The following is a 21,880-nucleotide window of genomic DNA, read 5'->3' on the forward strand; positions in this document are numbered from 1 at the left end:
ATAATGGGGTCAGTGCGAGGGGGAATAATTGGGTCAGTGAGAGGGGAATAATGGGGTCAGTGAGAGGGAAATAATGGGGTCAGTGAGAGGGAAATAATGGGGTCAGTTAGGGGAATAATGCGGTCAGTGAGAGGGAAATAATGAGGTCAGTGAGGGGGGAATAATGGGGTCAGTGAGTTTGAAATAATGGGGTCAGTGAGAGGGAAATAATGGGGTCAGTGAGAGGCGGAATAATAGGGTCAGTGAGAGGCGGAATAATAGGGTCAGTGAGAGGGGAATACTGGAGTCAGTGAGAGGGTGAATAATGGGGTCAGTGAGATGGGAATAATTGGGTTGATGAGAGGGGGAATAATGGGGTCAGTGAGAGGGGAGTAATGGGGTCAGTGAGAGGGAAATAATGGGATCAGTGAGAGGGGGTGTAATGGGGTCAGTGAGTGGGGAATAATGGGGTCAATGAGCGGGGGAATAATGGGGTCAGTGAGAGGGGGAATAATGGGGTCAGTGAGAGGGGAATAATTGGGTCAGTGAGAGGGAAATAATGGAGTCAGTGAGGGGAATAATGGGGTCTGTGAGATGGGGAATAATGGGGTCAGTGAGAGGAGAATACTGGAGTCAGTGAGAAGGTGAATAATGGGGTCAGTGAGATGGGAATAATTGGGTCAGTGAGAGGGGAATAATGGGGTCGATGAGAGGGGGAATAATGGGGTCAGTGAGAGGAAATAATGGGATCAGTGAGAGGGGGTGTAATGGGGTCAATGAGAGGGAGAATAATGGGGTCAGTGAGAGGGGGAATAATTGGGTCAGTGAGAGGGGGAATAACTGGGTCAGTGAGAGGGGAATAATGGGGTCAGTGAGAGGGAAATAATGGGGTCAGTGAGATGGGAATAATTGGGTCAGTGAGAGGGGAATAATGGGGTCAATGAGAGGGGGAATAATGGGGTCGGTGAGAGGAAATAATGGGATCAGTGAGAGGGGGTGTAATGGGGTCAATGAGAGGGAGAATAATGGGGTCAGTGAGTGGGGAATTACGGGGTCAATGAGAGGGGGAATAATTGGGTCAGTGAGAGGGAGAATAATTGGGTCAGTGAGAGGGGAATAATGGGGTCAGTGAGAGGGAAATAATGGGGTCAGTGAGGGGGGAATAATGGGGTCAGTGAGTTTGAAATAATGGGGTCAGTGAGAGGGAAATAATGGGGTCAGTGAGGGGAATAATGGGGTTAGTGAGAGGCGGAATAATAGGGTCAGTGAGAGGGAAATAATGGGGTCAGTGAGAGGGGGAATAATAGGGTCAGTGAGAGGGAGAATAATGGGGTCAGTGAGGGGAATAATGGGGTCAGTGAGGGGGGAAAACTTGGGTCAGTGAGGGAAATAATGGGGTCAGTGAGAGGGGGAATAATGGGGTCAGTGAGGGGAGAATAATGGGGTCCGAGAGAGGGAAATATTGGGGTCGGTGAGAGGGAGAATAATGGGCTGTGAGGGTGAATTATAGGGTGGGTGAGAGGGTTAATACTGGCGTCCGTGGAAGGGGTTAAGTAAAATTCCTTAATTGCTGAATTTTTGTAGCATCCTGAGAAAGTAGTGGTGTTGTTGCGTTTTCTTGACATTTGTGTTGATGTGTGGTTACCAGGACTGATTGTTGGTGATTATCACCTCCCAGGAACCTGACACTCTGCATCATCCCCACGTCAAGTTTGTTTGGAATTATGGTCATAATGTGAAAGTGTCGGACTGGGGTGGACCAAGTCAGAAGTCACACCATACCAGGTTATAGCCAGAAATGTTTATTTGAAATCGCAAGCTTTTGGAGTGTATCCCCTTTGACAGGCAAATTCAATCGCTTCACAAGCTTGCAATTTCAAATAAACCTGTCTGACTGTACCCTAGTGTCATGTGACTTCTGAGTTTGGAATTATGGTGTTGAAGGCGGAGCTTGTATTGATAAGTAGGAGTCTGATGTAGGTGGCCTTGTTACTCAGATGTTCTAGGGATAACTGTAGGGCCAGGGAGATGGTGGCGAACTGTGGACCTGTTGCACTGGTAGGTGAATCACAAAGAGTCAGGACAATTCGGTAGGCTGGAGGTGAAATTCACCATGAATAGCCTCTGGAACCTTCGTGAGGACCAACTTGTTTGGCACCTTGTCAAAAATGCCTGGTTATGTCATGCAAAAATCGAGGTTCGTCCCAAGGAGCTCCGCGATGGGGAATCTGCGCTCTGGATGCTGTTCCTCCAGATAAACATTAATTGTAGCCATCAATTCGATGGAAGTCACTCCTTAATATGTCCAATTCTCATCAAGTGACTTCCATAAAGCAACAAACTCCTCATGCACATTCAGCTCAGTATTTTTGATGTGAATATTCTAAATTCTGCATGCAAATGCAGCAGCATCAGGAGAAAGCACTTGGGTTTTGTACCACCTGAGATACATTTGAAAGACGGCCCATTTGGCTTTTTATAAATGTGGTACATTTTCGAGGCAAGAAAAGCCAATGTCGATATTCCCCTTGCTCGTTCGATTTCTTATTAACTGCAGCAGTCGATTAGTGATGTCCTTTCGGAGTTGCTCCACTCAGTCCCTGCTAGAGGAGAGTCTGATCTATTACCTAAGGATTATTCTGGGTCTGGGATACAGGGTTAGGGCAGGACTGTGTGGGACTGGCTGAGTGCCTGGGGGCCTGGGGGTGTGTCCGGCTGGTGGGAGTGTCCCAATTGGTATAAAATGAGCTGATTCATGCGAGGTGGAGGTAGACTGTGTTACTGGGAAAGAATATTACTGTGTATGTTTCTGGAGGGGGGTGGGCGCGTGAGTATTCCCGTCTGTGTTACTGAGGGAGTGTACTCCTCTCTGTGATTCTTGGGGAAAGTATTGCTGGCTGTGTTACTGGGGGTGAGTATTCTGTCTGTATTACTGGGGGTGAGTATTTCTGTCTGTATTACTGGGGATGAATATTCCTGTCTGTATTACTGGGTGTGAATATTCCTGTCTGTGTTACTGGGGGTGAATATTCACATATGTGTTACTGGGTGTGAGTATTCATGTCTGTGTTACTGGGTGTGAGTGTTCCTGTCTGTGTTACTCGGGGTGAATATTCCTGTCTGTGTTACTGGGGGTGGGTATTCATATCTGTGTTACTGGGGGTGAATATTCCTGCCTGGTGTTACTGGGGTGAGTACTCCTGTTTGTGTTACTGGGTATGAATATTCCTGCCTGGGTTACTATAAGCAAATGTTCCTGTCTATATTACTGAAGGAGTGAATATTCCTGTCTGTGTAACTGGAGTGAATATTCCTCTTTGTGTTACTGGGGATGAGCCTTCCTGTCTGTATTCCTGGATGGGTGAATATTCCTATCTGTGTTACTGGGAGAGAGTATTATTGTTTGCATTACACCTAATGAGTATTTGTGGGATAACAGTGTTACTGAGGTAGGCACTGAGGAAGCAAATGTGGCTGTGGTAGCGAGTTTGCTTCACGACATGGTTGAAGAGCTTCAGGGCAGAGGAAATACTGTCTGTGTGGCTGGGGAGAGTGTGTTTGAAGCAGTTGTCTGTCTGTTGGCTCTGTTGGCATTGGGAGCCTATCCCAATGTTCCTGTCTCTAAATCTCAAGGTAATGGATTGCATGTTTAACACAGAAATGTCTCCTTTCAGGGACAAGTGAATCTGTGCAATTTACTGCAAATGACTGTCAGAGCTGGGTCTTTAATTATATTCAAGACTGAGATGTTTTCAGGAAGAGAACAGAAGGTGCTGGGAAAAAGGAAGGAAAGCGGAGTTGAGGATGATCTGATCAATCACAATCTCACTGAATGGATTTCTTCTGTTCCGACATTTTATGGTCTTGATGCAGCTGAAATGCTTCTCCTATCACTGTCAGCAGATTTCCCCAGCCAGTTGTGTCTCAGGTTTAGGATTCTGACCTGCTGTATCCAACGATCACTGGCCACAGAGGGAGTTGTGAGCTGTCTTGCTCCCTCTACTCAAAGAGAGTGTGTATACCCAGGAGGTACAGTCCCCCTTTTCCAGAGTACGACCTGGGAGCTGCTCTAAGCTGAGAGGATCTCCGTCCCGCCCTTCAATCCGACTCAGAGAGAGAGGAGGACCTGAGCACAGGGGTGCACTATCCCAGTTCAGACTGTATCAGAGATTGACATGAGGGGCAGAAACTGCATTGACACTCAGTTTACCCCAGACAACAGCGGCAAAACCAGAGAGTTCAGGTTGGGACCAATTGGTAATTTGGTGTTTCTGGTCGGATGAGAGAGTGTTTCTCAGTCAGCTCACAACATGTTTCTGGTCAGATTAGAGAAGTTTTCTAGTTGGAGAAGAGAAGTTTTTTTGGTCAGATTAGAGAAATTTTATGGTTATGTTAGATAACAGTTTTCAATCAGGTTGGAGAATGGTTTCTTATTGGACTGGAGAGTGGTTTCCAGTGGAATTGGAGAATGATTTCTGGTTGGATTAGAGAATGGTCTCTTCTTGGATTAGAGAGCAGTTTCTAGTTGGATTACATTGTGGTTTCTAGTTGGATTAGAGAGTGTTTTTTAGTGGGATCAGAGAGCGCGGTTTCTAGTCGAATCAGAGAGCGCGGTTTCTAGTCGGATTAGAGAGCGGTTTCTAGTCGGATTAGAGAGTGGTTTTTAGTCAGATTAGAGACCAATTCCTGGTCGGATCAGAGAATGGTCTCTGGTCGGATCAGAGAGCTGTTTTCAGTCAGATTAACAAATGTTTCTGGTCGGATAACAGAGTGTTTCCAGTTGGATGTATAGAATGACTTTTGCTCAGAATAGTATGTTTTTCTGGTCATATCAGAGAGCAGTTTCAAGTCAGATACAATGGTTTCCAGTCAGATTAGAGAGCAGTTTTCAGTCTGATTAGAGGGGTCTGTGTGGGAAGGTGAACTGTGCACGGGATGTTTAGAGGTCAGATTTAAGGGTTTCCTAAAAAAAACTCCTTCATTTGTGTTGACTTGTCTTTGTACAGAAACAGAATTAGAAGAATTCATCACCAGTGTAATTTATCAATTGCCCATACACTTAGAGCCACAACAAACAAGACAATATTGATTTCTGGTTCTGGGTGTTTCTGCTGTGCACAAACCTCAGAGGTCCATGCTGCTGGTAAGAAAATTAGAGGGAATGCAGACAAGAAAACGTATAATTTGCTGAAAGATTTTTTCAATATTTCTGACACTTATAAACAAAGAAAGCCATCATTTTAAACATACCTTCCACAGACTGAGGTGATCACAGCCGATGTGTTTCTACCGCATAAGCACACAGTTGGAATATGTCAACTGGGCAGTTGTCACCTTTGTTTTTTAACTCCATCTCAATCTCAGATTTAAAGTTAGTAATTAACACAATGTTCCTTATGATAGCATCCATTATGTATTTACCCATATTGTAGCGCCTGAACAAGGGCAGCCTTAAGTTAGAGATTCTACATTAATTTGCAAGGGATTCATTACCTCAGGGATTTCAGGTTCGCTGTGTTCGCCTTTGTTGACAGGCTTAAACAGTTCCCTTTCCATTGCACCCTTCATCTCCAATTCCCTAGTCTGCAGAATCCATCTTTCCTCTTTCTCCCCTGGAGGCTCCTCCTTTACCCATCCCCCCACACCCACCCACCCCTTGCAAAATCGCCTGCCCTGTCTAGCAAACTCCCCACCGGCAGCCTCCTTCCATTTCTGGCCAGTTACAGCCATCTTCCTTTCTGCAACCTCACCCTCTCACCAACCTCCCGGTGGTAGTTGTTGATCCTCAAGGTCCAGCAATCCCTGGGCACTAGCTCCCAGTTGCCTCCATCCCCCAACCCCTGCTCAGGCTAAAGTCCCACTGACCCACTCAATGGAACCACTTCCCTTCCCACAATTCCCTCTGGAATGCTGCCATGTTGCTCAGAGACCGCCTGCGATTGGACTAGCATGAGGGAAAGCAGAAACTTGAATTGGAAGTGCAGTTTCCTGTCACACAATTTTGTCTCCTTAAACAGGGAAAAGAAATTTAATCTCAGTGGTCACAGGAGGAGGCATTGGTGGTGGAAGCAAAGCAGGCTAAACACAGGCATTATCCCCTGAACAGGTATGGGCACTGGTGATGGGCACTGTTTCCACACTCATTGGCTACTTGGCACTGGCTATTTTCAGATCTTGGGGTTATTTAATGATCACAGGATGGCACTTTTACTGTGCCAGGACTCGTCAGGGGTGAACTGGATACTTATCAGAAACAAACTCTCCAGTTCAAACACTGAAGAGACACCAAGGAACAAAACAGCAAGAAAGGACTGGGCTCAGGAATGAGCGGTCAGAATAAAGTCCAGCTTTAATTTGCTTATATCCTTTCAGGCGTCAGCAGTGAGCACCACTGGGGCTGCATGCATTCACTCCCCCCTTTTAGATTAGTTCCCTCTCTTATATTTGTTATTGTCACACTGGTGTGTGTTAACTTGTCTTTCAATTAGTAACTCGGGTGATTTACAGAGCTGCACAGCACATAAACAGACCCTTCAGTCAAACTCGTCCACGTCGACCAGATATCCTAAACTAATCTAGTCCCATTTGCCACCATTTGGCCCATATCCCTCTACACCCTTCCTACTCATATACCCATCCAGATGCCTTTTAAATGTTGTAATTCTACCACCCTCCACCACTTCTCCTGGCAGCTCAATCCATACAGTCACCACCCTCTGCATGAAAACAGTGCCCCTTAGGTCCTTTTTAAATCTTTCCCTTCTCACCCTAATCCTATGTCCTCTAGCTCTGGACACCCACACCCCAGGGAAAATGCCTTGGATATTTGCCCTATCCATGCCCCTCATGATTTTATAAACTTCTATAGGGTCACTCCTCAGCCTCTGACACTCCAGGGAAAACAGTCGCAGCCTATTCACCCTCTCCTTATAGCTCAAACCCACCAAATCTGGAAACATCCTGAAAATCTTTTCTGAACCTTTTCAGGTTTCACAACATCCTTCCTATAGGAGGGAGACCAGAATTGCACACAATATTCCAAAAGTGGCCTAACCAATGTCCTGTACAGCTACAACATGACCTTCGGTTGAGGTAAAACATGACCTTCTTGCACAAAACTCCCTCTACCACACATGCTCAGTCTTAGCAGTGTGTATCATCTACAAGATGCACTGCAGAAATTCGCTGAGGGTCCTCATGATCTCTGCTATCTAGAAAGGACAAGGGCAGCAGATGCATGGGAACGTCACCCCCTGCAAGCTCTTCTCTGAGCCACTCACCTGACTTGGAAATATATCAGCCGTTCCTTCGGTGTCGCTGGGGCAAAATCCTGGAACTGTCTCCCGAATGGCACTGTGTGGTTGCCCTACAGCACATAGACTGCAGCAGGTCAAGAAGGCAGCTCACTACCACCTTTTCAAGGGGCATCTGGGGATGGGGAATATATGCTGGCCCCAGCCAAGCTATAACAAAATGAAATAAAATCTGGAAGCTGGCAGAGATAAATACCAATTTTGGAGAAGATTCGTAGCTCAGGTGGAGGCTCTGGATGTAAGTTTGCTTGTTGAGCTGGAAGGTTTGTTTTCAGACATTTCAAAACCATACCAGTAACATCATCAGTGAGCCTCCGTTGAAGCACTGGTGTTATGGCCCACTTCCTAGCCTGCTTTTTGACTGGGACAACATGTCCATCCAAGGACAAACTAAACAGAAACATGCATGAGAATGCCTGGAAGAATGGCATTCCAACCGGAACTCTATCAACAAACACATTGATTTGGATTCCATCTATCACCCTCTGAGAAAAAGAACAGGAAATAACATCACCAACACAGGAAATGGCCCCACCATAGGAAATGGCCTCATCAGCCTAAGGAAACATAAACAGAAAGCAGGCTGTAACGCCAGTGCTTCACCGGAGGTTCACCGATGATGTCACCCATGAAATGTCTGAAAACAAACCTTCCAGCTCAGCGAGCAAATTTAAACCCAGAAGAGCTAAATATGATCGAATTATTTGTCATCTGGAGGGTAAATGGGGATTAATGTTCAGTTCCAATCCTGCAGCATGGCCATGTGTCCATTTAATCTTCCAAGAATAGTGTGTGTTACTGAGGTGAAGCCAAATGCTTCATTTCTTGTTCCAAAAATATGCTGTTTTCATTCAATTTGAAATCAAAAGACATTCAATCAGAATACTGCAAGATTTGTAAGCAAATTCTAATTTGTAAAATAGAACCAGCTTTCACGTTTAGCAAATATGATCCAGATCAGATGTACATGCCCCAGGCAAATCGTTTTCAAACTGCAAACTTCATAAAGTGCATAAAATTCTGCCAATGACATGCTTCGCTTTGCTGTACCTTGACATCTTATGTGAGGCAAGACTTGTTTTTATTCAGCTGGGGAAGGTGCTGAGTAAAACGCACAATAAAAATCTCATTGTCACTGTCATTCTGGTTCGCTTAGTATAGAAGGTACAGGATGCAGTAAAGAATGTTCTGGCAGTGGAGGGAGTACCAGGAGGGTTCGTCAGAATGATTCCTGGAATGGCAGCACAATGAACAGAGTCCAGTGCCCTGTGGACCAAAGTTTAATTGAGGAGGATTATATTCAGTGCAATTCAGAAGAATGGAAGTGGTGGTGGGGGGTTTGGCGGGGGGGGGGGGGGCGGTCACATAGAAATCTATAAAATTCTAACAGGACTAGACCAGGTAAACACTGGGGAGTCAGAACCAGGGATCACAACTGAAGGTGGGCCATTTAGGATTGACATGAGGATCTAGAATGGGGAGCCTGTAGAATTTCCTGCCATAGAAAAAGTTGTTAAGACATTGAGCGTTTATACGAGGAGTTAAATAGTTTTCAGGCTTAAAGAATCAAATGATAGGGGAGAAAGGGAGAACGGGGGACTGAGTTGGATGATCAGCCAAGATCACATTGAATGGTGGAGCAGGCTCAAAGAGCTTCTGTTCCTATTTTCTATGTAATCCTCTTTGTGGTATGTAAAATGACAACACTCACTACATTGGACCATTCACCTCATCTCAGCTGTTCTGGTTCAACAGCTAACAACATTAATGTCGATGAACTGATGCTGAAGCAAGCTCACAGACCAGAAATGTTAACTCTGTTTCTCTGTCTCCACAGAGGCTGCCAGGCCTGCTGAGTTTCTCCAGCACTTTCGGTTTTGACGTCTGAATTCTAGGATCTGGCACATCTTGATTGTCTTCATTTTTTTTTAATGAGTGCTGGTAAATATTAATACTTTCTACCTCTGCTGCAGAGTCTAAGATATGTACGTTTTCTTATTGAAGTGAGTTTATTGACTTGCTCAGTCTTGCAGCTCTCATCCAACATCTCCAGTGTTTGAGCTATTTGTTAATTTCTTCGTTAAGGTTAAGAGAAACAGTGAGTGGGGGTATTTATTGTCTTTGCAAGTGAATAGAAATAGGAGTCAGCTGGAACATTTGATATGTTGAATGGGAATTGTAGGACTGAACAGATCAATAAACTCTCCACATGAAAAAAAAGCTGTGTCCCTGAGTTTCACAGTTGGCTTGAGGTCAATTAACATTCGCCACTAACCTTTCACAAATTTACTATGGAGTCATACAACACAGAAACAGACCCTTCAGTCCAAACCTAGCACAGACCAGTTCCCTCACCCTTTATTTTCAAAAGCTGTTGTGCTTTATTTTTTCAAAGCCAGAAATAACTATCCGATCATCCTGATTTGTCATTTCTTGGCGAAGGGAGATTTTCATTACATTCAAGAATCCCTGGAGCATGTCATGTGCTGCCACAGTCTGGATCTCATTATCAATTTCCTCAAAGTCACCAGGTACCAGGTGGATTGACCTAGTCCCATTTGCTAGCATTTGGCCCATATCCCTCTAAACCCTTCTTATTCATATACCCATCCAGATGCCTTTTAAATGTTGTAATTAACCTCCACCACTTCCTCTGGCATACACGCACCATCCTCTGTGTGAAAACATTTCCCCTCAGGTCCCTTTTAAGTCTTTTCCCCTCTCACCTTAAACTTATGCCTTCTTGTTCTGGACTCCCCTACCCTGGGAAAAAGACTTTGACTATGCACCCTATCTATGTCCCTTATGATTTATAAACCTCTATAAGGTCAGCTTCCAACACCCCAGAGGAAACAGCCCCAGCCTATTCAGCCTCTTCCCATAGTTCAAACCCTCCAATCCTGGCAGCATCCTTGTAAATCTTTTCTGAACCCTTTCAAATTTAACATTTGCAGGGAGACCAGAATTGACAGTATTCTAAAAGTGGCCTAACCAATGTCCTGTAAAGCCGCAACATGACCTCCCAATTCATATTCTCAATGTACTGACCAATGCAGGCAAGTGAACAAAACACCTTCTTCACCATCTTGTCTACCTGCGACTCCACTCTCAAGGAACTACGCACATGCACTCCTAGGCCTCTCTGTTCGGCAGCACTTCCCAGGGCCCTACTTCTTTTTAGGGGCGGTATGGTGGATCAGTGGTTAGCACTGCTGCCTCACAGCACCAGGGTTCCAGGTTTGATTCTAGCCTCGGGCAACTACCTTTGTGGAGTTTGCACATTCTCCCCGTTTCCTCCCACAATCCAAAGATGTGCAGGTCAGGAGAATTGGCCATGGTAAATTGCCCGTAGTGTTAGGTGCATTAGTCAGAGGGAAATGGGCCTGGGTGGTTACTCTTTGGAGGGTCGGTGTGGACTGGTTGGATCGAAGGGCCTGTTTCACACTGTAGGATCTAATTAACTGATAAGCCCTGTCCTGATTTGCCTTACCATAATGCAACACCTCACATTTATTTAAACTCCATTTACTGCTCCTCAGCCCATTGAATCAACTTTGCTGCAGTATGAGGATAACCTTTGTCACTTGGCTGACTGTACTCCAATTTTGCTAACTGTTTTGATCTATATTTCATGAAGGATGGTACCAGGGCCCCATGGTGGCTCAGTGGTTAGCACTGCTGCCTCACAGTGCCAGAGTCCCAGGTTTGATTCCAACTTCGGGTGACTGTGTGGAGTTTTGCACATTCTTCCCGTGGCTGCGTGGGTTTCCTCCGAGTGCTCCGGTTTCCTCCCACCGTTCCAGCGATGTGCAGATGAGGGTGGTAAAAACAATAACTGCAGATGCTGGAAACCAAATTCTGGATTAGTGGTGCTGGAAGAGCACAGCAGTTCAGGCAGCATCCAACGAGTAGCGAAATCGACATTTTGGGCAAAAGCCCTTCATCAGGAATAAAGGCAGTGAGCCTGAAGCGTGGAGAGATAAGCTAGAGGAGGATGGGGGTGGGGAGAAAGTAGCATAGAGTACAATGGGTGAGTGGGGGAGGAGATGAAGGTGATAGATCAGGGAGGGGAAAGTGGAGTGGTTAGGTGGAGAAGGAGCTAGGCAGGTCAGACAAGTCAAGGGGACAGTGCTGAACTGGAAGTTTGAAACTAGGATGAGGTGGGGGAAGGGGAAATGAGGAAGCTGTTGAAGTCCACATTGATGCCCTGGGGTTGAAGTGTTCCAAGGCAGAAGATGAGGCGTTCTTCCTCCAGGTGTCTGGTGGTGAGAGAGCGGCGGTGAAGGAGGCCCAGGACCTCCATGTCCTCGGCAGAGTGGGAGGGGGAGTTGAAATGTTGGGCCACGGGGCGGTTTAGTTGATTGATGCGGGTGTCTCAGTGATGTTCCCTAAAGCGCTCTGCTAGGAGACGCCCAGTCTCCCCAATGTAGAGGAGACCACATCGGAAGCAATGGATACAATAAATGATATTAGTGGATGTGCAGGTAAAGCTTTGATGGATGTGGAAGGCTCCTTTAGGGCCTTGGATAGAGGTGAGGGAGGAGGTGTGGGCACAGGTTTTACAGTTCCTGTGGTGGCAGGGGAAAGTGCCAGAATGGGAGGGTGGGTCGTAGGGTGGTGTGGACCAGACCAGGTAGTCACGGAGGGAACGGTCTTTGCTGAAGGCGGAAAGGGTAGGGGAGGGAAATACATCCCTGGTGGTGGGGTCTTTTTGGAGGTGGCGGAAATGTCGGCGGATGATTTGGTTGATGCGAAGGTTTGTAGGGTGGAAGGTGAGCACCAGGGGCGTTCTGTCCTTGTTACGGTTGGAGGGGTGGGGTCTGAGGGCGGAGGTGCGGGATGTGGACGAGATGTGTTGGAGGGCATCTTTAACCACGTGGGAAGGGAAATTGTGGTCTCTAAAGAAGGAGGCCATCTGGTGTGTTCTATGGTGGAACTGGTCCTCCTGGGAGTAGATATGGTGGAGGCGGAGAAATTGGAAATACGGGATGGCATTTTTGCAAGAGATAGGGTGGGAAGAGGTGTAATCGAGGTAGCTGTGGGAGTCGGTGGGTTTGTAAAAAATGTCAGTGTCAAGTCGGTCGTCACTAATGGAGATGGAGAGGTCCAGGAAGGGGAGGGAGGTGTCAGAGATGGTCCAGGTAAATTTAAGGTCAGGGTGGAATGTGTTGGTGAAGTTGATGAATTGCTCAACCTCCTCGCGGGAGCACGAGGTGGCGCCAATGCAGTCATCAATGTAGCGGAGGAAGAGGTGGGGAGTGGTGCCGGTGTAATTACGGAAGATCAACAGTTCTACGTAGCCAACAAAGAGACCAGCATAGCTGGGGCCCATACGTGTGCCCATGGCTACCCCTTTGGTCTGGAGGAAGTGGGAGGATTCAAAGGAGATATTGTTAAGGGTGAGGACCAGTTCAGCCAAACGAATGAGAGTGTCGGTGGAAGGGTACTGTTGGGAACGTCTGGAGAGGAAAAAATGGAGGGCTTGGAGGCCCTGGTCATGGTGGATGGAGGTGTAGAGGGATTGGATATCCATGGTGAAGATGAGGCATTGGGGGCCGGGGAAACGGAAGTCTTGGAGGAGGTGGAGGGCATGGGTGGTGTCTCGAACGTATGTGGGGAGTTCCTGGACTAGGGGGGATAGGACAGTGTCGAGGTAGGTAGAGATGAGTTCAGTGGGGCAGGAGCATGCTGAGACAATGGGTCGGCCAGGGTGGTCAGGCTTGTGGATCTTGGGAAGGAGGTAGAACCAGGCAGTGCGGGGTTCCCGGACTATGAGGTTGGAAGCTGTGGGTGGGAGATCTCCTGAGGTGATGAGGTTCTGTATGGTCTGGGAGATGATGGTTTGGTGATGGGGGGGTGGGGTCAAGGTCGAGGGGGCAGTAGGAAGAGGTGTCCTCGAGTTGGCATTTGGCTTCAGCAGTGTAGAGGTCAGTGCGCCAGACTACCACTGCGCCCCCTTTATCCGCTGGCTTAATGGTGAGGTTGGGATTGGAGCAGAGGGATTGGAGGGCTGCGCGTTGTGACGGTGAGAGGTTGTAGTGGGGGAGGGGGGCTGGCCATGGGAAATTGCCTGTAGTGTACAGGCTGGGTCGGTTAGCCATGGGAAATGCAGGGTTATCGGGTTGGGGGAGGGGACGTACAATGCTCTTCAAAGGATCAGTGTGGACTGGAAGGTCTGCTTCCGCACTGAAGGGATTCTATGAAACATCATTCTCCTTAAAGCAGAGAATGTTAAAATTTAGATTAGATTACATTACAGTGTGGAAACAGGCCCTTCGACCCAACAAGTCCACACTGACCCGCCGAAGCGCAACCCACCCATACCCCTACATTTACCCCTTACCTAACTCTAGGGGCAATTTAGCATGGCCAATTCACCTGACGTGCACATCTTTGGACTGTGGGAGGAAACCGGAGCACCCGGAGGAAACCCACGCAGACACAGGGAGAACATGCAAACTCCACACACTCAGTTACCTGAGGCGGGAATTGAACCCGGGTCTCTGGCGCTGTGAGGCAGCAGTGCTAACCACTGTGCCACCGTACTGCCCCAATGAGCTATTTGTTCAAGGAAATATCAACTGGAAGAAGCCTCAGGAACTAATGAATGTGGATTTAAGGGGATTGGCAAAAAATAAATCAGTGGGAAAACAAAGATAATTTTTTTAAAATGAGGGGAGTTTGTGATCTGGAGTATTGCCTTACAGGGTGGAGGTAGCAAATTCAGTCAGTGTGCTCAAAAGCAAATTGGATGAATATTTGGAGGGGAGCAAGCAAGCATCTGGGATTAATTGGAGAGATCGTTCAGAGGGCCATCACAGCTGAGATGGAATGAATGGCCTCTTTTCCGACAGCATAATTTGTCTTGTTTTCACTCACAGGCATCGAGATGTGGAGGGAAATGACATGCCTGCAGAGTTCAACGCCCTGGAACTTGCTAACCATGGTACTGACAGTGATCATCCTACCTGGTGAGTGCCCCTGACCTGACCCGACCCACCATCTCTCCTCCCAAACCTTGATTTAACGGCTCCCCAACACCAAACCAGACCCACACTGACACTTGATCATCATCTCCTGGCATTCACAGCTCATGGGTTCAGATCCCTCTCATTGATAGTATGCTCCTGTTGCAAACAGGGACTCAGGAATAACAAAACCAGCAGCAGAGCAGAGCAGCGATGGGTGAGAGAGATTCTTGAGGAGGAGAGTCGAGGACAGAACCTATATAGGTTGCGCTAAGGAGCAGAAAAAGATGCTCTCTCAGAGCTTCATATCGTCCATAGACCACCAACTAGTGAGAAAGATGCAGGGAAAGAAACCTGCAAGGAATTTGCAGAGAAAATGATATACAGTGGCTACAAGGGTAGGTCAGGAATCTTGCAATGAATAACTCCCCTCCTGACTCCCCAAAGCCTGTCCACCATCTACAAGGCACAAGTATGGAATACTCCCCATTTGCCTGGATGGGGGCAGTTCCAACAACACTCAGGAAGCTCGACATCATCCAGAAGAAAGTAAAGTTAAAAATCACACAACATCAGGTTATAGTCCAACAGGTTTAAACCGGTTGGACTATAACCTGGTGTTGTGTGATTTTTAACTTTGTACACCCCAGTCCAACACCGGCATCTCCAAATCAGGAGAAAGCAGTTTGACTGGCATCACATCTACAACCATTCACTCCCTCCACCACCGACACACATGAGCAACTTTCTATCCTTCTGCACACTCTCTCGGGCTACGTGCTCTTCCTTAATTTGTCTCTCTCTTTATGACTCTGCATCCATCCTCTCCCTATTTACGGGCTCGTACACTCTCTTTCTGCCTCCCTAAAAGCTTTGGCCCATTCTTTCTCTCCCTTTTTATGGCCTCTCACTCTTTATCTTGCATGTTATGACCTTGCAACACAAGACTCTCTCTCTTTCTTTGATCTGTATTCTTTCCTCCTCCCTCTCTTTATTGCCCTTCTCTCTTTCTGTCTGGCTACGCAGTCTCTCTCTCTCTCTCTCTCTATGGCCGTGCACACTCTCTTCTCTGGCCTTATATTCTCTCTAACGATACACACTTCTTGAACTGTATTCTTTCTCCCTCCCTTTATTGCCCTGCTCTCTGGCTATGCATTCTCTCTCTCTCTGGCCTTGAATTTGCTCACTTTCTCTTTCTCTGGCCTTGTACCCTTTTTCTCCCTCTACACAGCATGTTTGTTCACAAATGTTTGTGGTTTGGTATCTTGGTCCGGTACTCCTGTTTTGTTTTGCGACTAATGGGCTCACATTCCTTTGTCATGTGGTTGCAATCTCAGGTTTAATGCTGGTTATTTTCCAGCTCCTCTGCCTGGGGCTTGTTAATGGGCTGACAGCCTGCAGCCACGCTGAGACCTGTGACACCCAGTGATTTTATGGGGGAAGCAGATGGAGCACTTTGTGATGTGTTGCCAGGGACTGAGTCCGTCACTGGGATGCAGTGGCTGTTGGGAGTGGTGAGTTCTTCTGTTTTTTTTTGCAGCATGGGTCTGAAGGTTACAAATGATTACTCCGTTGTTGTTTCAGGTACAGTTGAGTCTGGGAGCCTCTGGGATGTCATCAAGTCAGGTGAGACCCAACTTTACTATTCACTCTACACCTCTGAGCAGAAAGGGAGGGAGGGGGAGAGAGAGAGAGAGAGATGGTGGGGGGGAAGAGAGAGAGAGATGGTGGGGGGAGAGAGAGGGAGATGGGGGGGGAAGAGAGAGAGAGATGGGGGGGAGAGAGAGAGAGAGATGGGGGGAGAGAGAGAGAGAGAGATGGGGGGGGAGAGAGAGAGAGAGATGGGGGGGGAGAGTGAGCACGGTGTGGAGTGAGAGAGGAGAGGGGCGGGGAGTGAGGAGGGGCGGGGAGTGAGGTGGGAAGGGGAGTGAGAGAGGAGGGGCAGGGAATGGAGGGGTGAGGGGAGGGGAATGAGGGAGGGGAGTGAGAGTGAGGAGGGGAGTGAGAGTGAGGGAAAGGAGGGGCAGGGAATGAGGGAGAGAAGGGGCAGGGAGTGAGAGTGAGAAGGGGCGGAGAGTGAGAAGGGGCGGGGAGTGAGTGAGGTGGGCAGGGGAGTGGAAGGGTGAGGGGCAGGGAGTGAAGGGGAGGGGTGAGGGGTGGAGAGTGACAGTGAGGTGGGGATGGGAGTGAGAGAGAGGACGGGTGGGGAGTGAGAGGACGGGTGGGGAGTGAGAGCGAGGAGGGGTGGGGAATGAAAGAGGGGGAGTGAGAGAGGAGGAGAGGGGAGTGAGGATGGAGGGGTGAGGGGAGGGGACACTGGAAGAACAGTGAGAGAAAGGCAAGGAGGGGAACTGAGAATGAGGACAGTATAGGAAGGAGAGGGAAGGGGAGGAAGAATGGAAAGGGGAAGAATGGAGATGGAAGGGGAGGCAGGGACATGGAAGGTGTGAGGGAGAGGTGAGTAGAAGGAGGCTGGAGTGGGAGGTGACAGTGAGGGGATAAAGGACGGGTCTCTGTGAGTGCACGTGGTTTGTATGCACCGTGTGTATATGAAGTGTGAGTTCCTTGTGAATGCACTGGTGTGTGAGAGATGTCTGAGTTGGCATTTCTGTGTGCAAGCTGTGTCTGTCAGTAACACTGATGAGGAAATCTCACCTGTCACTACTGTATCTCCCCTCACCACAGCAAAGGGAGCTAATGCAATAACACTGCAGTCACACGAGGCAACAGATTTCCTGCAGACACCTTCCACTCGCAGCCGACGCCACATCAAGTGGTACCAACAGAATCCCGACTTCCAAGCGTGGTACAAGTATTACCAGAAAATCGGCCACAATGAAGGGGTGAGCACCAGCTGTGGGAGGTCTGACCCACAATGTTATATCATCTGGGGGGGGATCGCGGTTACTGTGCAGCTTGAAATGTCACAAATCACTGGAAACTGGAGTCAAGGAAAGAACGAATCCTGACCTAGAGAAACATGTGTTGAGAAGGGATTTGCAAATCGAGTGGCTAACCTTGTTGAGCTCCTCGATGAAGCAACGGGGAGGGTTGCTGAAAGTAGTCCATCTCTTGCTAGAGTAGGGAGGAAATGTACTTTTGAAGGAACTTTGTGGAGAGGTGCTATAATCAAAATGGGACATATTTGGGGTGGGTGGAAAAGCAAGAGGGTGCTTATACACACCTAGCAGTGGGGCAGCGGTAATGTCATAAGTATTCCAGAGACCTGGGCTCATGGGATCAAATCCCACTATGGCAAACGGTGAAAATTGAATTTTAAAAAAATCTGGAAGGAATACAATCACTGTCAAATGTTGTAAAAACCCATCTAGTTCACTAATGCCTCTTTAGGGAAGGTAATCTGTCTTCTCATGACTCCAGACTAATGCAATTGAATCCTTAACTGATAACAATGCAATCAGAGTCAAGCAATGAATGCTGGACCACACACATATCATGGAAATTTTTTAAAAAACCTTGAGGGGAGAAGAGTTAATAAAAGTGTACACAATACTTGGCTTTGTCATTAAAACACTAAATCAAAAGACAAGGAATGGAAACCAGAAGGAGTCGGCCATTCAGCCCTATAAACCTTCTCCACCATTCAATACGATCATGGCTGACCCTCTATCTCGATGCCATACTCCCACTTCCTCTCCATAAGTTTAAAAGACTTCAACCACATTCTTGAATGTATTCAGCAACTTGCTCTGCACAGCCTTCCTCACAAGTTCACTACTCTGAGTGAAGAAACATTTCCAGATCTCAATCTTCAGTAGTCAACCCCGTCTCCTGAGACTGTGTTCCTTGTCTCTAATTAACCTTCATGGAGGTTGGATCACAACATATTTTAAGAGCAGGCAGATTTCTGAAAGAAAGGGGAGTTGAGAACTGGGACAAAAGAGGAGGAATTTCTTATCTCGGAGGGTAGCATACCTGTAGAATTCTTCACCAGAGAGCTGTTGAGGCTGGGTCATTAAATACATTTGAGACAGATAGCTTTTTAGTCAGTAAAGGTGTCATGGGTTACAGAGAAAAGGAGGGAGTCTCTTCGAGTGTCTTCTCACGTGGGGATGTCGAAGGTTTCAAAATACCTGTTGTGTAGTTATGGCGAATCAGGAATTGAATACAGGCAGCTATCACTGCTTTCAGTCTTTTCTCAAATCCTCCGTCTTACCCGCGGTGATTGGAGCCATCCAATTGCTAATAGTGCCAAGAGGCACTGACCAAACAGCAGCAACCACTGACTAAACAAGCAGTTGGCCGGGGACTGCAGCACTAAAAGATAACTTTGATGTGGATAAAATAGCTTGAGGAATCAAAGGTGGAGGAGGTGGGTACAACATTAAAAAGGCATCTGGATGTGTGCATGAATAGGAAGGGTTTAGAGGGAATATAAGCCAAAATGCTGGCAAATGGCAGTAGATCAGCACAGTGGCTCAGTGGTTAGCACTGCTGCCTCACAGCGCCAGGGTCCCCGATTCAATTCCAGCCTTTGGCGACTGTCTGTGTGGAGTTTGCACATTGTCTGCGTGGGTTTCCTCCAGGTACTCTGGTTTCCTCCCACATCCCAAAGATATGCAGGTCAGGTGACGTGGCTATGCTAAATTGTCCATAGTTGCTAGTTGCATTAGTTGGGGGGGGGGGGGGGGGCGGGTTACTCTTCAAAGGGTCGGTATAGACTTGTTGGGCCAAAGGGCCTATTTGCACACTGTAGGGAATCTAAAAAGGTAAGGATATGTGAACGAGTTGGACTGAAGGGGATGTTTCTGTGCTGTATGACTCCTTGACCTGAATGTTGGAGCAGATCCGATGGGGTCTCCTATATCCTTTGGAAACCTACAAGGCTGGAATACAAACCAAAATATTATTACCTGGGATGTTGATGTCTGCCAGTCCCTCCAGGCCATTATCGTGCCTCTGGTCATAATACACTCCATCTTTATGGGCACCATAGCGTGGACGGCAAAAGATGGGCAGTCAGATATCACTGCCACCCCAACAGTCTGCAGCCTGGACCAGTTAATGGCCACTTTGGCTGGGGGTATGGGGGGTGGGGGGAGCCCCTCCGATCTGGCCGCTCACTCCTAAACCCCTCACTTCTTCAGACGGGGATTACCCACAGATTTGGAGCTGGCACAGTTTGAGGGGGAGGGAGCGAGATTAAGGGGAAGGGAGGGAAGGTGGAGAAGAGACTAGAAGGCCAACGTTCTTGGGCTGCTGAGATTGGTGAGGGAGGTCAGAGGTGGTTTCCGTGCCGACACTGGGAGCGGACAGCAACAGGGTTTTCGCAGCTGGCAACGTAAGGATCAGTTTTCCTCCTGTTTCACCGTCTCTTTGCTCTCTCCAGCTGTACGAAATCGATCGGATTCGGCTAATTTATCTGCAAATGAGGCACCTAGAGAACGTCTACGGAAAGAATGCCCCGTTCTATCAGTACACCATCGGTCTTGCACCGACACACGGCAAAGGGGTGTCCGCTCCCTCCTGTGATCCCAAAACAGACAAGAACTGTAAATCACAGCCACCGCCCCCCAAGGTGCCCGTGGCCCAACCCCCGCCCAAAAAGGCTCAGCCTGCAGATCCACCTCAGCTGGCTTGTAATCCCCATGACCCTGCCTGCCTGCTGCAATACTTCTACCAGTTCCTAGCCAACGTTCAGACGGACTCCAAATGCGACCCCAAAACGGATCCCAAGTGCCCACGAGTGGCCAGAACACTGCCCTGCAACCCCAAGTATGACTCGTCCTGCATGCCCTCCAAGTCTGCGGGTAGGCACTACAAATCCATGCACTGTGACCCTGTGTATGACCCGGACTGCGAGGAGGACGAGGAGGAGGAGGGCAGCGATGGGCAGCCTCCAACGCCTGAGCCATGGGGAGCTGAAGGTCCTGAGGGAGATGAGCACTCGGAGGACGATGACGTTGACCCTTATGACCCATATTATCCTGGTTACTATGACCACTATCATCAGCAGGGCGCCTCTCCGTATGGAAATCCACACGGTGGCCCTACAAGTGAGAATCCATACGATGCCTCTACGTATGGAAATCCACACGGTGACCCTACCTATGGAAATCCACATGGTGACCCTACAAATGAGAATCCACACAGTGCTTCAGTGAATGGAAATCGACATGGTACTTCTACAGATGAGAATCCATATGCTGTCTCTACATATAGAAATCCAGAGAGTATTTCTAGATATGATAATCCATATGGTTCCTCTCCCTATAGGAACCCTTACGGAGCTTCTCCTTATGGAAATCCATACGCCACCTCCCCCCATGGAGACCCATACGCCGCCTCCCCCTATGGAGACCCATACGCCGCCTCCCCCTATGGAGACCCATACGCCGCCTCCCCCTATGGAGACCCATATGGCACCTCTCCCTATGGAGACCCATACGGCGCTTCTCCCCATGAAAATCCATATGGCGCTTCGCCCCATGAAAACCCATATGGCACCTCGCCCCATGAAAACCCATATGGCACCTCGCCATATGGATCTCCCTACAACCCACCATATGGATCTCCCTACAACTCCCCATATGCCTCACCTTATGACCCTCGTTACGATCATGAGGATGAGGACGAGGATGAAGATGAGGATGAGTATTAAGTGGAAAGTGTTAATCCTCCAAGACAACAGGACAAGGGACCACGAATGCTTTCTCCACCCCACTCCCTTCCCAGCCCTCTCCCTTCAGCTTCTATGGGACATGGGTTTTTCACTTTTTTGGATCAAACCGGAAACAGGCTCACAGTGGTTTGCACAAAGGAATGGGGGAGGTAGTGAGCATTCCTCCCTCCCTAGCCCCCTATTATCGCTAGCTGTCCCCCTGCGGACCACACAGGGTGACAGAGCAGAAGCTTTTCCTCTCTACCCAGAGCTGAGCTGCAGAGATGAAGGGGAACCGTCTGTAAATAGCCGGGTGTAGCGGTACCTTTCACAGTGATCATTCTGTGTCCTGTTGTCTTGGAGGTTCACTGTTAAACTGATGCGATTGTTCAAAAGTAAATCCTGAAACAGCATTTGGTGGTTGCATGAAAGTTAATTCACTCTCAGGAGCAAGAGGTGCAAAGCATTCTCTTTCAATCAGGCACCAATCGCCTCACCCCCCACCACCCCCGTCCGCCCGCCCGCTCGGACACCAATCGCCTCACCCCCCTGTCTGCTCGGACACCAATTGGCTCCATCCTGGCTTTGTCACTTATTGCGGATTGGCTTGCCGCTGGGGAGCTGTCTGTCTCCCCGCTGCCAGCTGTTGCTGTAACTATTTTTGGCTATTGTCGTGTTCAATAAACTCCTCTGCACACCAGTCGCTATCGGTCTGCTTTAAATTGGTCACCGGCTCTCCAACAGCATTGCAGCCTGATCAATGGGATGGGGAGGAGAAGCCGAATCGAACCAAGGACTGAGTTGCCACAACTAATTGGGGGGGGGGGGGGGGGGGAAGCAGATAGAACTGAAACAAATCTTAAGCAAAAGGCTAACCCAGGGGATGATCGATCTTTCAATTAAGAACAAACAAACAAGACCAAAGTTTCACCTTCACATTCCGAGTTGCATTTCTGTGGCGCCATGCGCGATAGCAATTCATTGCTGTATAGTGCTTT

The 21,880-nt window shown here is 48.1% G+C and overlaps 1 protein-coding gene across 6 annotated transcripts; it reads left to right on the top strand.

Moving 5' to 3' along the window:
- The first annotated feature begins 2,726 nt into the window (after nt 1-2,726).
- On the top strand, nt 2,727-21,582 carry and3 (actinodin3). Of its 6 annotated transcripts, XM_072591578.1 has the most exons (7): nt 2,731-2,890; nt 5,997-6,085; nt 9,130-9,233; nt 14,174-14,263; nt 15,845-15,886; nt 16,946-17,103; nt 19,611-21,582. In XM_072591578.1, the coding sequence occupies exons 3-7, from the start codon at nt 9,224-9,226 to the stop codon at nt 20,880-20,882; spliced, it is 1,572 nt and encodes a 523-aa protein (XP_072447679.1). In that variant the 5' UTR covers nt 2,731-2,890; nt 5,997-6,085; nt 9,130-9,223; the 3' UTR covers nt 20,883-21,582. The 6 variants fall into 6 exon arrangements, with proteins under 6 accessions (XP_072447682.1, XP_072447679.1, XP_072447683.1 ...); XM_072591582.1 differs by lacking the exon at nt 9,130-9,233; XM_072591579.1 differs by lacking the exon at nt 5,997-6,085.
- The last annotated feature ends 298 nt before the right edge of the window (nt 21,583-21,880 follow it).

Source organism: Chiloscyllium punctatum, chromosome 21 (genome assembly GCF_047496795.1).
Source record: "Chiloscyllium punctatum isolate Juve2018m chromosome 21, sChiPun1.3, whole genome shotgun sequence".
Taxonomy (NCBI): Eukaryota; Metazoa; Chordata; class Chondrichthyes; order Orectolobiformes; family Hemiscylliidae; genus Chiloscyllium; species Chiloscyllium punctatum.